The sequence below is a fragment of the Salmo trutta genome, chromosome 15 (assembly GCF_901001165.1).
Source record: "Salmo trutta chromosome 15, fSalTru1.1, whole genome shotgun sequence".
Classification (NCBI taxonomy): Eukaryota; Metazoa; Chordata; class Actinopteri; order Salmoniformes; family Salmonidae; genus Salmo; species Salmo trutta.
In genome coordinates this window covers 41,013,862-41,028,933 of record NC_042971.1, presented here as the reverse complement: position 1 = coordinate 41,028,933, position 15,072 = coordinate 41,013,862, and the positions used below count along the sequence as shown (strand labels likewise).

The window sequence follows — 15,072 nt, the reverse complement described above, 5'->3', positions numbered from 1 at the left end:
TTACCTGTATAAAAGACACTTGGGAGCCATAAATCTTTCTGATTGAGAGGGGGTCAAATACTAATTTCCCTCATTAAAATGCAAATCAATTTATACCATTTTTGGCGTGTTTTTCTGGATTTTTTTGTTGTTATTCTGTCTCTCACTATTCAAATAAACCTACCATTAAAATGATACTGATCATTTCTTTGTCAGTGGGCAAACGTACAAAATCAGCAGGGGATCAAATACTTTTTTCCCTCACTGTAATCCTTCCACCAGACAGGTGTGGCATATCAAGAAGCTGATTAAACAGCATGATCATAACACAGGTGCGCCTAGTCCTGCGGACAATAAAAGGCTACTCTAAAATGTCACACAACACAATGTCACAGATGTCTCTCAAGTTTTGAGGAAGCGTGCAATTGGCATGCTGAATGCAGGAATGTCCACCAGAGCTCTTGCCAGAGAATTGATTGTTCATTTCTCTACCATAAGCCGCCTCCAACATCGTTTTAGAGAATTTGGCATGTAACCACGCCAGCCCAGTACCTCCACATCCCGCTTCTTCACCTGCCGGATGGTCTCAGACCAGCCACCCAGACAGCTGATGAAACTGTGGGTTTGCACAACAGAATAATTTCTGCACAAACTGTCAGAAACTGTCTCAGGGAAGCTTATCTGCATGCTCATCGTCCTCACCAGGGTCTTGACCTGACTGCAATTCGTCATCGTAACCGACTTCAGTGGGAAAATGCTCACCTTTGATGGCCACTGGCACATTGGAGAAGCGTGCTCTTCACGAATTAATCCTGGTTTCAACTGTACCGGGCAGATGGCAGACAGCATTTTGCTGCAGTTTGCTGATGTCAACAGTGTGAACAGTGTGCCCCATGGTGGCGGTGGGGTTATGGTATGGGCAAGCATAAGCTACGGACAATGAACACAATTGAATTTTAACAATGGCAATTTCAATGCACAGAGGTACCATGATGAGATCCTGAGGGCCATTATCGTGCTATTCATCCCCCTCCATCAGCATGATAATGTACGGCCCCATGTCGCAAGGATCTATAGCCAATTCCTGGAAACAGAACATGTCCCAGTTCTGCTATGGCCTGCATACTTACCAGACATGTCACCCATTGAGCATGTTTGGGATGCTCTAGACCGACGTGTACAACAGTGTGTTCCAGTTCCCGCCAATATCCAGCAACTTCGCACATTCTTCACATTTTCAAACAGTACATTTATATTTTCCAACGGGGCTATACATTTGGGTGAGTTTCTTTCTCGCCTGAGTAGCCTCGTTTCACTGCCAAAAATAAAATTTTACCATCTAGTGTTCAGCGCTGGGGCGAAAATCTGATATCAACTTTGGAGGGGACAATTACATGAAATTTTCTAAAGAGCAATTCCTGAGGGGGACACCAAAAGTAGTGCTGTAACACATAGCCTACATTGTAATATGGTAAATGTATATTGAGGAACCAAAGAAATAAGGTGTTTGCCGTACTCCTAACTACCGGTACCCAAAACTACACAACTAATCACAACAGCAATACCATTGCCTTTAACAAATCTTAGTTCAGTCACCAGTTTAAGTTGAGAGTGGGGGTATCCATGGCATTTTCCAATTATGTTCCTATTTTACAAGTCAAAAAAATTGAGAACCTTTCATAATGTTACCAAACAAAGACTCAACAAACTTACCTGAGACTCCCTGTCTCTGCCAGTCTGTCCCTACATATCTGTCCCCAACTCTGCTGTCTGTGTGCCATCTGTTGCCTGCTCTGCCTAATGACATCATTGTGAAACATTTCCATTAGAATTTCATTTCTTTCTTATGAACATTTTATCAACTAGTCTTTGAGATATTAGGCTACTAGGGTTCTTACTATGCGTTTTGGTGTATTGAAAAATACTCTGATGTCCGTCTTTTATTTTTCTGCCATTTTCTACCTGGCTGGCTGGCTGGCTACACACACAGTGTGAAGGTTATTTACAGTAGGAGATGGGCTTCTATCATCTTCAATCATTCTATTTGGGCTTCGATCTAAAAGGTAGCTAGCAAATGTGAAACGGATTAAAATGACAAGAGTTGACAGCTGTATGAGTTCACCATTTACACAACATATGCTGCAACCTTTTGTAATTTTAATAGTTTGTTTCATATTGGCTGGCTTCCAACAATAGCTGAATTTGCAAAGCTAGCGAGCACCAATTCAGTTTCAGTGGTGTTTGCTATAATCTTTGCTACCCGGGTTAAATAAAGGTGAAATAAAATAAATAAATAAAAGTTCCCTTGCGACAATTTAGCTTTTGCAACGAGACCATTAAATATATTTAAGACAATGGTAGAAGAGAGTGTAGTTCTGTTCAGTTTGGATTTCAGTTTATCGCTAACCTTATCACAGGGACTTTGAAGCACTAACTTACATCATCTGCATGCTGATCTTGGAATAAATTGACGATAGCAAAGATTCCATCTTTGACGACGCCACATAAATGGAATAGGTACTAGCTAGCTTAATAGTTAACCTCTTACATCTAGACGTTCCGCTAGCGAACACCTGCTCCAATATCCAATGATAGGCGTGGCGCGAATTACAAATTCCTCAAAAATCCCAAAACGTCCATTTTTCAAACATATGACTATTTTACACCATTTTAAAGACAAGACTCTCCTTTATCTAACCACACTGTCTGATTTCAAAAAGGCTTTACAGCGAAAGCAAAACATTAGATTATGTCAGCAGAGTACCCAGCCAGAAATAATCAGACAACCATTTTTCAAGCTAGCATATAATGTCACAAAAACAAAACCACAGCTAAATGCAGCACTAACCTTTGATGATCTTCATCAGATGACACGCCTAGGACATTATGTTATACAATACATGCATGTTTTGTTCAATCAAGTTCATATTTATATCAAAAAACAGCTTTTTACATTAGCATGTGATGTTCAGAACTAGCATTCCCACCGAACACTTCCGGTGAATTTACTAAATTACTCACGATAAACGTTCACAAAAAACATAACAATTATTTTAAGAATTATAGATACAGAACTCCTTTATGCACTCGCTATGTCCGATTTTAAAATAGCTTTTCGGTGAAAGCACATTTTGCAATATTCTGAGTAGATAGCCCAGCCATCACGGCTAGCTATTTTGACACCCACCAAGTTTGACCCTCACCAAACTCTGATTTACTATTAGAAAAGTTTGATTACCTTTGCTGTTCTTCGTCAGAATGCACTCCCAGGACTGCTACTTCAATAACAAATGTTGGTTTGGTTCAAAATAATCCATAGTTATATCCAAATAGCGGCGTTTTGTTCGTGCGTTCAAGACACTATCCAAGGGTGACGAAGGGTTACGCGCCCGACGCATTTCGTGACAAAAAATTTCTAAATATTCCATTACCGTACTTCAAAGCATGTCAACCGCTGTTTAAAATCAATTTTTATGCTATTTTTCTCGTAAAAAAAGCGATAATATTCCGACCGGGAGTCGTTGTTTACGTTCAAAGACGAAAGAATAAAAACATGGGGTCGCCTCGTGCACGCGCCTCCAGTCTCTGTTCTCTGATCGACCACTATCAAAATGCGCTAATGTTTTTCAGCCAGGGCCTGCAAAGCCACCATTCAGCTTTTTGCCGCCTTCTGAGAGCCCATGGGAGCCGTAGGAAGTGTCACGTTACAGCAGAGATCCCCTGTTTTGGTTAGAGACGATCAAGAAGGCCAAGAAATGGTCAGAGAGGGCGCTTCCTGTTTGGAATCTTCTCAGGTTTTGGCCTGCCAAATGAGTTCTGTTATACTCACAGACACCATTCAAACAGTTTTAGAAACTTTGGAGTGTTTTCTATCCAAAGCTAATAATTATATGCATATTCTAGTTTCTGGGCAGGAGTAATAATCAGATTAAATCGGGTACGTTTTTTATCCGGCCGTGAAAATACTGCCCCCTATCCATAACAGGTTAATATTTGCGCGCTAGCTCTGCATATTCAGCTAGTGTGTGTGCGCGATTGACTGGATTAACCTCACGTCAGTTATGCGCATTGAGTGCCTTTCAGACAGTAGATACGACCTCTCTGTTACCTAGCAAGCTAAGGAACTGGCAGTGGATCAAACTATTGTGAGGCAAAGGGTGGGTGGGTCGCAATCTTTTGAAACTTAAAAACGCGCTATTAAGTGTCTATAATCAGCACAATTGCTTTCATTGCGTATTATTAATATTATTTAAATTACATAGTTATGTTTCAGTGATATATTGGGGGGGACAAATCATATTTTTCCCAGGATTGGGGGGTCGTGTCCCCCCGTCCCCCCCCCGGGATTTTCGCCCCTGGTTCAGCGAAATAACAACACAATGTCAAATACAGGTAGCCTAGTCACATAATTAACATCAAATCACATTAACCGTTACTCTCTCGCAGGAAACATTCAGTCTTGCGGAGACATTTAGAAACGAAACATGACAATTTGAAAAATAAGCCATGGGAGTTATTTGAGCGAGAATAAAGATGACTTTCGAGTAGTAAGTCATGTATAAAAGCAGCAGATACCGTTAGTAAGAAGGGGCTAGAAGCGTCTTATATGGTGAGCTACCGAGTGGCTAGGACAGGTAAGCCCCATACTATTGTGTAGGACTTAATTCTTCCTGCTGCCACAGATATGGCTGGGACAATGCTGGGGGATAAGGCCAAAAATACTATACAGACAATATCTTCATCAAACAACACTGTTTCACGACGCATCAGTGACATGGCAGGAGATGTTTTCAAACAATTACTGCTTTGCATACAAGCCAGTGAATTATATGCGTTACTTCTGGATGAGTCAGCAGACGTGGCGGGCCTGGCACAGCTCCTGGTATAGGTCCGTTACGTTTATGGGGGGTCAATTAAGGAAGACATCCTTTTCTGCAAACCACTGGAAACATGAGAGGATCTTTTTAAAGTACTGGACAGCTTTGTGACATCAAATGGACTTTGGTGGTCAAGATGTGTTGGTATCTGTACTGATGGCGCAAAAGCCATGACAGGGAGACATGGTGGAGTGGTAACGCGCGTGCAAGCAGTTGCTCCCGACGCCACTTGGTAACACTGCAGCATCCACTGCAGCATCCACTGAGAGGCTCTTGCTGCCAAGGGAATGCCTGACAGCTTGAAAGACTTTTGGACACTACAGTGAAAATGGTTAACTTTGTTAAAGCAAGGCCCCTGAACTCTCGTGTATTTTCTGCATTATGCAATGATATGGGCAGCGACCATGTAATGCTTTTACAACATATAGAAGTGTGTTGGTTATCAAGGGGCAAAGTATTGACACGTTTTTTTGATTTGAGAGATGAGCTTAAAGTTTTCTTTACTGACCATAATTTTCACCTGTCTGACTCCTTGCATGATGATGAGTTTCTCACACGACTGGCCTATCTTGGTGATGTTTTTTCTCGCCTCAATGATCTGAATCTAGGATTACAGGGACTCTCCGCAACTATATTCAATATGCGAGACAACATTGAGGCTATGATTAAGAAGTTGGAGCTCTTCTCTGTCTGCATTAACAAGGACAACACACAGGTCTTTCCATCATTGTATGATTTTTTTGTGTCCAAATGAACTCAAGCTTACGGACAATGTCAAATGTGATATAGCGAAGCACCTGAGTGAGCTGGGTGCGCAATTACGCAGGTACTTTCCTGAAACGAGTGACACAAACAACTTGATTCGTTTTCCCTTTCATTCCCTGCCTCCAGTCCACTTACAGATATCTGAACAAGAGAGCCTCATCGAAGTTGCACAAGCGGTTCTGTGAAAATTGAATTTAATCAGAAGCCACTGCCAGATTTCTGGATAGGGCTGTGCTCAGAGTTTCTTGCCTTGGCAAATCGCGCTGTTAAGATGCTGATTCCCTTTGCAACCACATACCTATGTGAGAGTGGATTCTCGGCCCTCACTAGCATGAAAACTAAATACAGGCACAGACTGTGTGTGGAAACTGATGTAAGACTGAAACTCTCTCCATTACAACCCAACATTGCAGAGTTTTGTGCATCCTTTCAAGCACACCCTTCTCATTAACCTGTGGTGAGTTATTCACAATTGTTGATGAACAAATAATGTTGCATTTATATTTTTGTTCAGTGTATAATTACCACTGAAGTACAGATCCTGTTCTACGTAGCTATTTGTAGGCTACCACAGTGTATGGATATAGCACTTTTGCATTTGTCAACTGAACTGGAAAACACTTCAACTTCTTATAGTAGAATGTATTTACCCAGTAAAATAAACCCTGCTCTCTCCTAGCCGAGCCTCAGTGATCCGGGGGCAGGTGGTGGCAGTAGACGGGACTCCACTGGTGGGGGTGAACATCAGCTTCCAGCAGTACCCCGAATTTGGCTTCTCTGTCAGTCGCCAGGATGGCAGGTAGGTAGACAATGGTCAAGTATTGTATGTGGATACTAGTGGTGCAACGGATCACAAAACTCACGGTTTGGATGGATCACGGTTTTGAGTCACGGATCGGATAATTTTTCGGATCAGCAAAAGTAAAGAGGGAGACAAATATAACTTTGCTTTCCATTTATTACTTAAAGAACACTTAAAGCAAGGATCTTTTCGATGTTCAAATAAAATATTAAAATAAAATATTCAATACTCAATTGTTAAGTTAAAGTGCAATATGAGGCATGATACTTTCTTCCTTTGAACAATAGTGAATGTAAAAATAGCCCGTGTCCACATTATCAAAAAAAAAGTAAGCAAAGCAGACCTGAGTTTATAACTTCACATTATTATTCAAAAAGATGAGGATATCTACATTGTCTGGGGAGAGGGTAGGCCTCTTTGCAGTCACTATGTCCCCTGCAGTGGAGAACACCCTCTCGCCAGAAATCTTCCTGATTGAGAGGGGTTCAAATACTTATTTCCCTCATTAAAATGCAAATCAATTTATAACATTTTTGACATGCGTTTTTCTGGATATTTTTGTTGTTATTCTGTCTCTCACTGTTCAAATAAACCTTCCATTAAAATTATAGACTGATCCTTTCTTTATCAGTGGGCAAACATACAAAATCAGCAGGGGATCAAATACTTTTTTCCCCCACTGTACATGTACATAAATGAAGCGGGAGACTTTTCCAGTTCTTCAGCTCCTCCGCTAGCCATGGCTATCACTGCTCTTTTTTCTTCTTTGCTTTTTGCAACGCGAGCATCCAGGTTTGATTTGTTGGGATTCAACATGCCCCGTTCACGTGAACAGTACACACAACTGCTTTTTAAAAATAATCAAATCAACCTTCAGGCTTCAGAGTAAAACACAGCATGCATCTGTCTTGTCTTTATCTTTTCACTGCAACTCTGCATCGAGATTTAGGGAATTTTTACTTGAAAAAGTAACAGCGGCAGTAAAACTGTATTTCACACTATGATGGTCAAACTTTGCAATTGATCCGCGGTTCACATGCGTGCCGAATCGTTGGGGGTGATCCGTACGGATCACGGATCAACTACGGTCCGTTACACCACCAGTGGATACTATAGTAAACTGGCTTATGATGCTGAGATAGTCTTGCTCTGATTTGTGTCGATTCTGTTCCTGTAGTTTTGACCTGGTGGCTGCAGGGGGAATCTCAGTCTCCCTGATCTTCCAGAGGGCTCCCTTCCTCATGCAGAAACGCACCGTCTGGTTACCATGGAACCAGTTTGTGGTTGTAGAGAAGGTCACCATGGCGAGGGTGGAGTCTCGCCCCCCTGTATGTGACCTGAAGAACCTGGTCAGTCCCTACCCAATCGTCCTCCCCTCCCCTCTCACCCGTTTCGCCAGCACCTGTGAGGAGCGAGGTCCAGCCATCCCTGAGCTGCAGGTACAGTAGACTCCTCACTCACCAGCTAGTAATAAACATAATATATATGGTAATATACAGTTTTAAGTCCCAGTGGTACTCACTCAGCTTTCATTTACAACCTATACTCTACTCGGAATATCATGTTATGATGACTTCCAGGTGTAAGTGATAAATGGTCGTTTTTATTCCAATTCCTGCATTTTTCTTTAGTAGGATATTGAAATGTTTTTTTTTGCGTTCTTCCTGCACCGTGTCAAATTTTCAGCAGGCTCATATTGTACCTGTGAATCATCTTAGAATCTCACACTAATCAGTTGCCGGGGCGCTTTATTCACAGAGCTGCCATCTGCTTGCTATTTTCTCCCCCGATCCCCCTGATATTCCTACCTCTTTGGAACTGTGTTTTGCAGTGTGTAGACGACTAGACGTCCTAGTTTGTTGTGGAAGATAATGAAACTGATAGTGATTTTAATGAGGACCCAGTTCAGAATGATTGAATCTGTGAGCAGTGAAGGGTGGGAGTGGGGGTTAGATCATCAGCAGTAATTAAAATGTCCTCCTGTACGTCGCTAATGATATAGGATATATAGTTGCTATTTTGTATTCCAGGGGCATAGTGTTACAAAGAATGTTCAAAGTTAAAAAAGTGTCAAGTATCGTTATTTTGATTTGGTTTCAAGAAAGTGATATACAGTACGTGCAAGTATATCTTGGAGCGAGTACAAACACTGAGTGATCAAACATTCTTTACTGAGAAAGTTTTAAAAGTTTTCTATACGTACAGTCTGTATCCTTGGGGCTTTTGAAGCCTTTCCAACTCCTAGTTACCAATAGCATGTAATAACAGCAGGTGAAATGCTTTCTCCTCCTCCTCAGGCTGTCCAAGAGGAGATCACCATCCCTGGCAGTTTCTTAAAGCTCAGCTACCTGAGCACCCGCTCGCCTGGCTACAAGTCTCTGTTACGCATCATCTTAACCCACTCCATCATCCCCACTGGCCTCGTTAAGGTGCACGTATCCTCCGCCATCGAGGGACGCCTCTTCCAGAAGTGGTTCCCTGCTGCCCCCAACCTGGTCTATGTCCTGGCCTGGAACAAGACTGATGTCTATGGGCAGAAAGTGTTGGGCCTGGCCCAAGCTTTTGGTAAGACAGTATGGAGCACTTGAATCATATACATTCAGATTCCCTATAGGGCAAACATAATGTGCTGTATTTCACTCCTTTGACAATTTACACCCAAGGGATGAAAGCAAGTAAGCATTCTCCATTGGGTAACTACGAGAGACAATCTGTAGCTAATGGAAGACAAAAATCTATAAAGACAGTATAATGTTCAACAGTGTAACAGAAGAACAGCATGTTACTTTTGTTATACTTTATCTTTAGATAATACAATCACACAGAGCTCTAAAGAGATTGTCAGTGTGTTAATGGTCAGTAGTATGAAAGCCTGAGAGATTTTTGAAGGGCCACATATAAGCTCTATATCAGTGGTTGATTTAGTGTGCCGTCTGCCTATTGGGAGCACCAGCTCTTAATGGAGAGAGTGTTACAAATCTAAATGGAATAGAAAGCAGGAGAGACCCAGCTAGCACATTTGGTTCCTTGGAAGTTGTGGGTACGTATGTTTTTGGTTTCCCATTGGTTCTGGGAAGGTTCCTGACCGGTAAATCTGAAAGTAGTTTAAATATTCTGAAAACAGAAGTGAACATTTCACCTGTTCTGGGAACTAAAATGTTTAGTTGAGAACGTTTTATTATGGCTCCCTGAAATGTTTCCTGGTAGGTTTTATTACTGTTTTGAGATCGGAAATTATAGGTTATTTTTAGGTTTTTGAATTACTTACTTGAGGAAACCTGCCGAAAACGTTATGCTGAAGTACTGAAATTCCCACAGGAGAACATTGTTTCATGACTTTCTCTGAACTACTTGAGAACATTCTTAATGTCAAACCAGTTGGAGAACGTTCCTAGAACATTAAAAATGTAAATTAAATGTAACCATGTTTAGACTTTTAGGAAATGTTCTGTTAAAGTAATGAAATACCAAGAAAATAATTTTATTCTGTCAAGTTCCTTAAAAGGGCTGAGAATGTTCCCAAGCCAAGCAACTATCCTGCTGCATTCCCAGAACATTGTAGGAAGGTTGTATGGAAAATAACCATAGGATAACCACATGCTCACCAAGCTCTAAGAAACATATGGTTCTCAGAACGTCATGTGCTAGCTGGGCACTCTTATCTCCTTCACACTATGAGGATTTCTCTCTTGATTGCTCCATGTATTACTATCAGATAGCAGAGTGTTTCTTGATTGCCTGGCTGGTGTGCATGCGTTGGAATCCTTTCTCACTGAATGCACAATTTAATTTGTGTGTATTCAGCTCCTTGATGGTGGATATGATGCACTGTGGTTAATAGTCTGTGATATAAATAGGAAGTCCTGGAGATGTTACGGACCGAACACATGACACAATTAGGAACAACATCCAAACTAAATTCAAATTCAAAACACACATTTTGTTATGGGGCAAACATATTTTCATCCACACGAAACCAGAGGAAGAGATAAGGAAATGAGACAGCCTCTAATTTATTCATTTATCTTTATGTACCAGTGGGAATTGAGCTCTCTCCCTCTCACGCTTTCTTTCCCTCCTTCCTCCTCACCATACCTCTCTCTGTTGCCGATAGTAACAGGCTGATCTATCATGGTGAGACAGGCAGGAGCCTGTAGCTACTCTGTGTAACTGACTATGTCCTGCTTGTTGTGTGTGTGTGTTTGTGTGTGCTTTCTTCGCATGTGTTTGTGTGGGTGAGAGAGAGAGAGAGAGAGAGAGAGAGAGAGAGAGAGAGAGAGAGAGAGAGAGAGAGAGAGAGAGAGAGACAGAGTGACAAAAATTGTGTGAGCATGTACACATACTGGGTGGATGCAGCAGAGCATGATGGTATCAGTGATGCATTAAAAAGGCTCCGGAGACTCGCAGACTGTTAGCACACATCCAGGCTCTGCTATAACCACCGTGCTGCATCGTTCCAGCCTCTGCCTTGACCACAGCAACTCCAGATTCAAGCAATTGTACACTGTGCAGGAGCTAGCCTCACAAAAGCATTAGGGGTTGTTTTTTTTCCAGGTATGTCTCTTTGTAAATGCAATATCAACAGCATAATGAATGCATTGGCAGCGTCACATTAACGGCCTAGTGGTCTATTGTGTTCCAGTCTCTGTAGGCTATGAGTATGAGTCATGTGCTGACTACATTGTGTGGGAGAGAAGGATGGCTCAGCTGCAGGGCTTTGAGATGATTGCCTCCAACCTAGGGGGCTGGTCCCTGGACAAGCACCACATCCTTAACCTCCAAAGCGGTGAGGGCTCTGCCTGTTCCTCTGTATCACAATTCCATTCAACAGTACTTTACCCTAAGCCTACCTGACCTGACACTATTTCATACCTGGTTATCTAGTAGGAATATTGTGAAGACATTCTTGCCAAACTATCAATTTCAAATTACTTGATATAGACTAGTACAATGCATTATTCTTGGCCTTGTTGAACTTTGAAGATTCCAGGAAGGACTAGTCATTCCTCTGGATTAGAATATAATTGCTAGTTGTCCTTAAACTCCAGGTGTCCTACACAAAGGGAATGGAGAGAACATCTTCATCTCCCAGCAACCTCCAGTCATCCACACAGTGATGGGGACGGGGAACGTGCGCACCATCCCCTGCCCCAACTGTAACGGGCCTGCCCTGGGCAGCAAGCTCTACGCTCCTGTCGCAATCACTTGTGGCTCCGATGGCAGCATCTACATTGGCGACTTCAACTTCATCAGAAGGATTCTACCCAACGGATTTGCTATTAGCATACTAGAACTGAGGTGACACTTTAAGACTAACAGTTAAAGCAGCAATATGTAACTTTTTGGGCGACCCAACCAAATTCACATGGAAATATGTGTTATAGATATGCCATTCTCATTGAAAGCAAGTCTAAGAAGTGATAGATCTGTTCTATGTGCGCTATTTCTATTCTTCCTGGTCTTAAGTTTGGTTTTTGCGCCTTTTACTTTCAGTTTTGTACACCAGATCTAAAAGGTTGAAAATACAATAGTTTTGGTTATGGAAAATATATTTCACAGCGGTTGTCACGACTTCCACCGAAGTCGGCTCCTCTCCTTGTTCGGGCGGCGTTCGGCGATTGACGTCACCGGCTTTCTAGCCATCGCTGCTCCATTTTTCATATATCCATTTGTCTTGTCTTGTTTCCATACACACCTGGTTTTCATTTCCTCAATGAAGCTACTTGTATTTAACCCTCTGTTTCCCATCATGTTTTGTGTGTAATTGTTTCATGTTGCTGTGGTGTCTTTTTACGTGCTTTACTTTTGTTATGTTCCGTGTTTTTGAGCGCATTTGATTTATGTTGTGCTCTTTTGGAACTTTAATAAAGTGTGCCTGTTTACATCACGCTACTCTCCTGCACCTGACTTCGCCTCTTTTACACACGCTGACAGCGGTTTAGATGGTAAAATTATTCTCTGCACTATACTTGCTTGTTTTGTCACATGAACTGAAATTAGGCGAACTATTCGAATTTTAGCAACCAGGAAATGGAGAAGCAATTTCTGCATAGTGCATCTTTTAATATGTTTTTCAGTGTTTTTATGTTTTTGTACATTATCACAAGCACTATTTGAGGTTGAAGCATTTGACATATACAGTATAATAAAAGTTGTTGTAGTGCTAGTTGCCCAAATACTTTGCTGTTGTTGTTATGATTGTTCAATTTTCAAGATCAAATGGAAAAAGATTAGGAAATAAGTAATCTATTGTGCACACAGTACACGAACAAACTGAACAGAAAAGTTTCATTGAAATGCTTTCATAAGTGTAATCATGGATCGAAGAAGAGACATTTCTCCAAGGATAAGAACTAATACTGTCTTTCTATCTCTTTAATACAACGCTGCTAGGAATCGAGATATCAGGCACAGGTACGTTTTCAATACCATATTCATTCATAATGTATTTTCCTCAAAACTGTTTTTATGACACTGCTGCATGAAGAGAGCGGTGCTTCAGTTGCAAACCGCCAGCCTCCCTTTCATGGATGAAAGAAGACGTTCTCATTTGGTTACAGAATACAGGATTAGAAGCGAGGAGAGTCAGTCAATATGGAAGTGTATTGACCTGGATTTAAAAGTAGCAGGGATCAGAAATGGAGAGAAATACTTTGGAGAAAAATACAAACGAGGCGAGGTCTTTAAAGGGTGCCTCTTATCATAGACAAGCCCCAGCCTTTCATGTGTGTTTAGATGGGAGAGCACCCCGCTGAAGGCCAGTGTAACACTGTTGTGTTGGGATAGGCTTCTCATACTCTCTCCCCCGAACGAACAGGCTCTCATTTCTCCCAGAGATATGATTCATCTTTTCAAGCAGCTGTCATGTTCGCAATTGATTCTTTCTCAATCAAAGCCTGTAAAAAAAAATCACTGAACTAGCTGTGCTTTTTCTTCACTGCTTGTATGGAATGGCACATTCAGCTAAAGCCTGAGATGAGTAATGTTCCTCTCCAAATCAGCATCTATAATCATAGCTTAATATTTACAGAGAGTTCACAAGGAAGCACGCCATCACACATAGCTGTTACACTCTGTCAGGGCTCATATTACACAGGCACTTAGGTTGCCTCCATCATTTTGTCAGGATTTCAGTCCCCTTTCAGTTGCAGTGAATCAACTGTAAAGGTGATACAGCTGTCAGAATTAGCGCTGTAAGGGTTTTAATAATAACTTCTGATGAAAAGATCGAGTCTGTCTGTGGTTGGCAGATGTTTGTTTCACGTCAGCGAGATTTTAATGTCGGAGCTGATGACGTGGTTCCTCTTGAGCAACCATTTAATATGAAAGACTGTCGGAGGCAACTGAACTGGTGTTTAGTGATAAAAGCCAGCTCTTTGAAGATTGCTCAGTACTGTATATGTATACATTGTTCATGTTTTTGGTACTTTATACCTAAGTGACTGGGTAACATTTTGCTCACAAGTCTTTTCTTTTCAGCACCAGCCCAGCCCATAAGTACTACCTGGCCATGGACCCAGTAAGGGAGCTTCTTTACCTGTCTGACACCAGCAGCAGGAGGGTCTACAGACTCAGGACCCTCACGGAGCCGAAGGACCTGGCCAAGAACATGGAGGTGGTGGCAGGGACTGGGGACCAGTGCACCCCCTTCGACCAGGGCCACTGTGGAGACGGGGGCAAAGCCACCGAGGCCTCCCTCAACAACCCCAGAGGTACAGCATCATCATTACCTTAATATAGCAATTAGTCTATAATCCAAGAAAAATCCAGGGCTACTTTATTGCTTTCAATTTGAAATTTTGCTTAATAAATTGTATTTTGTGAAGTGAGAGATTTAAAAGGACAGCTATTTACAGTGCCTTCAGAAAGTATTCAAACCCCTTGACTTTTTCCACATTTTGTTGTGTTACAGATTTTGTGTCACTGGCCTAGACACAATACCCCATAATGTAAAAGTGGAATTATATATGTTTTATTTTTTACAAGTTATTACAAATGAAAAGCTGAAATGTCTTCAGTCAATAAGTATTCAACCTCTTTATTGCATTGACTCACTCTGTGTGCAATAATAGTGTTTAACATGATTTTTGAATGTGTATCTCATCATTGTACCCCACACATAACATTATTTCTAAGGTCCCTTAGTCGAGCAGTGAATTGCAAACAGATTCAACCACAAAGACCAGGTAGGTTTTCCAATGCCTCAGAAAGAAGGGCACCTATTGGTGGATAGGTAAAAGTTTTTTAAAAAAGCAGACATTGAACATCCCTTTGAGCATAGTGAAAGATACCGGCGTCCTTCCTAACTCAGTTGACGGAGATGAAGGAAACCACTCAGGGATTTCACCATGAGGCCAATGATGACTTTAAAACAGTTACAGAGTTTAATGACTGTGATAGGAGAAAACTTAGGATGTATCAACAACATTGTAGTTACTCCACAATACTAACCTAAATGACAGTGACAAGAAGGACGTGTGTACCAGAATCCAAATATTCTAAAACATGCATCCTGTTTGCAATGAGGCAGTAAAGTAAAACTGCGATAAAATGTGGCAAAGAAATTAACTTTATTTCCTGAATACAAAGCATTATGTTTAGGGAAAATCCAACAAAACACATCACTGAGAACCATTATTCATATTTACA

General features: G+C 41.4%; 1 protein-coding gene across 2 annotated transcripts in view; it reads left to right on the top strand.

The window, feature by feature from the left end:
- tenm1 (teneurin transmembrane protein 1) overlaps positions 1–15,072 on the top strand; it is a 230,956-nt gene that overhangs the window by 170,677 nt on the left and 45,207 nt on the right. For both annotated transcript variants that reach the window (XM_029691557.1, XM_029691556.1), the window contains exons 16-22: positions 6,301–6,420; positions 7,601–7,862; positions 8,721–8,988; positions 11,066–11,209; positions 11,472–11,721; positions 12,817–12,837; positions 13,903–14,135. In XM_029691557.1, the coding sequence (XP_029547417.1) occupies positions 6,301–6,420; positions 7,601–7,862; positions 8,721–8,988; positions 11,066–11,209; positions 11,472–11,721; positions 12,817–12,837; positions 13,903–14,135 (1,298 nt within the window). The remainder of the gene's footprint in view (positions 1–6,300; positions 6,421–7,600; positions 7,863–8,720; positions 8,989–11,065; positions 11,210–11,471; positions 11,722–12,816; positions 12,838–13,902; positions 14,136–15,072) is intronic.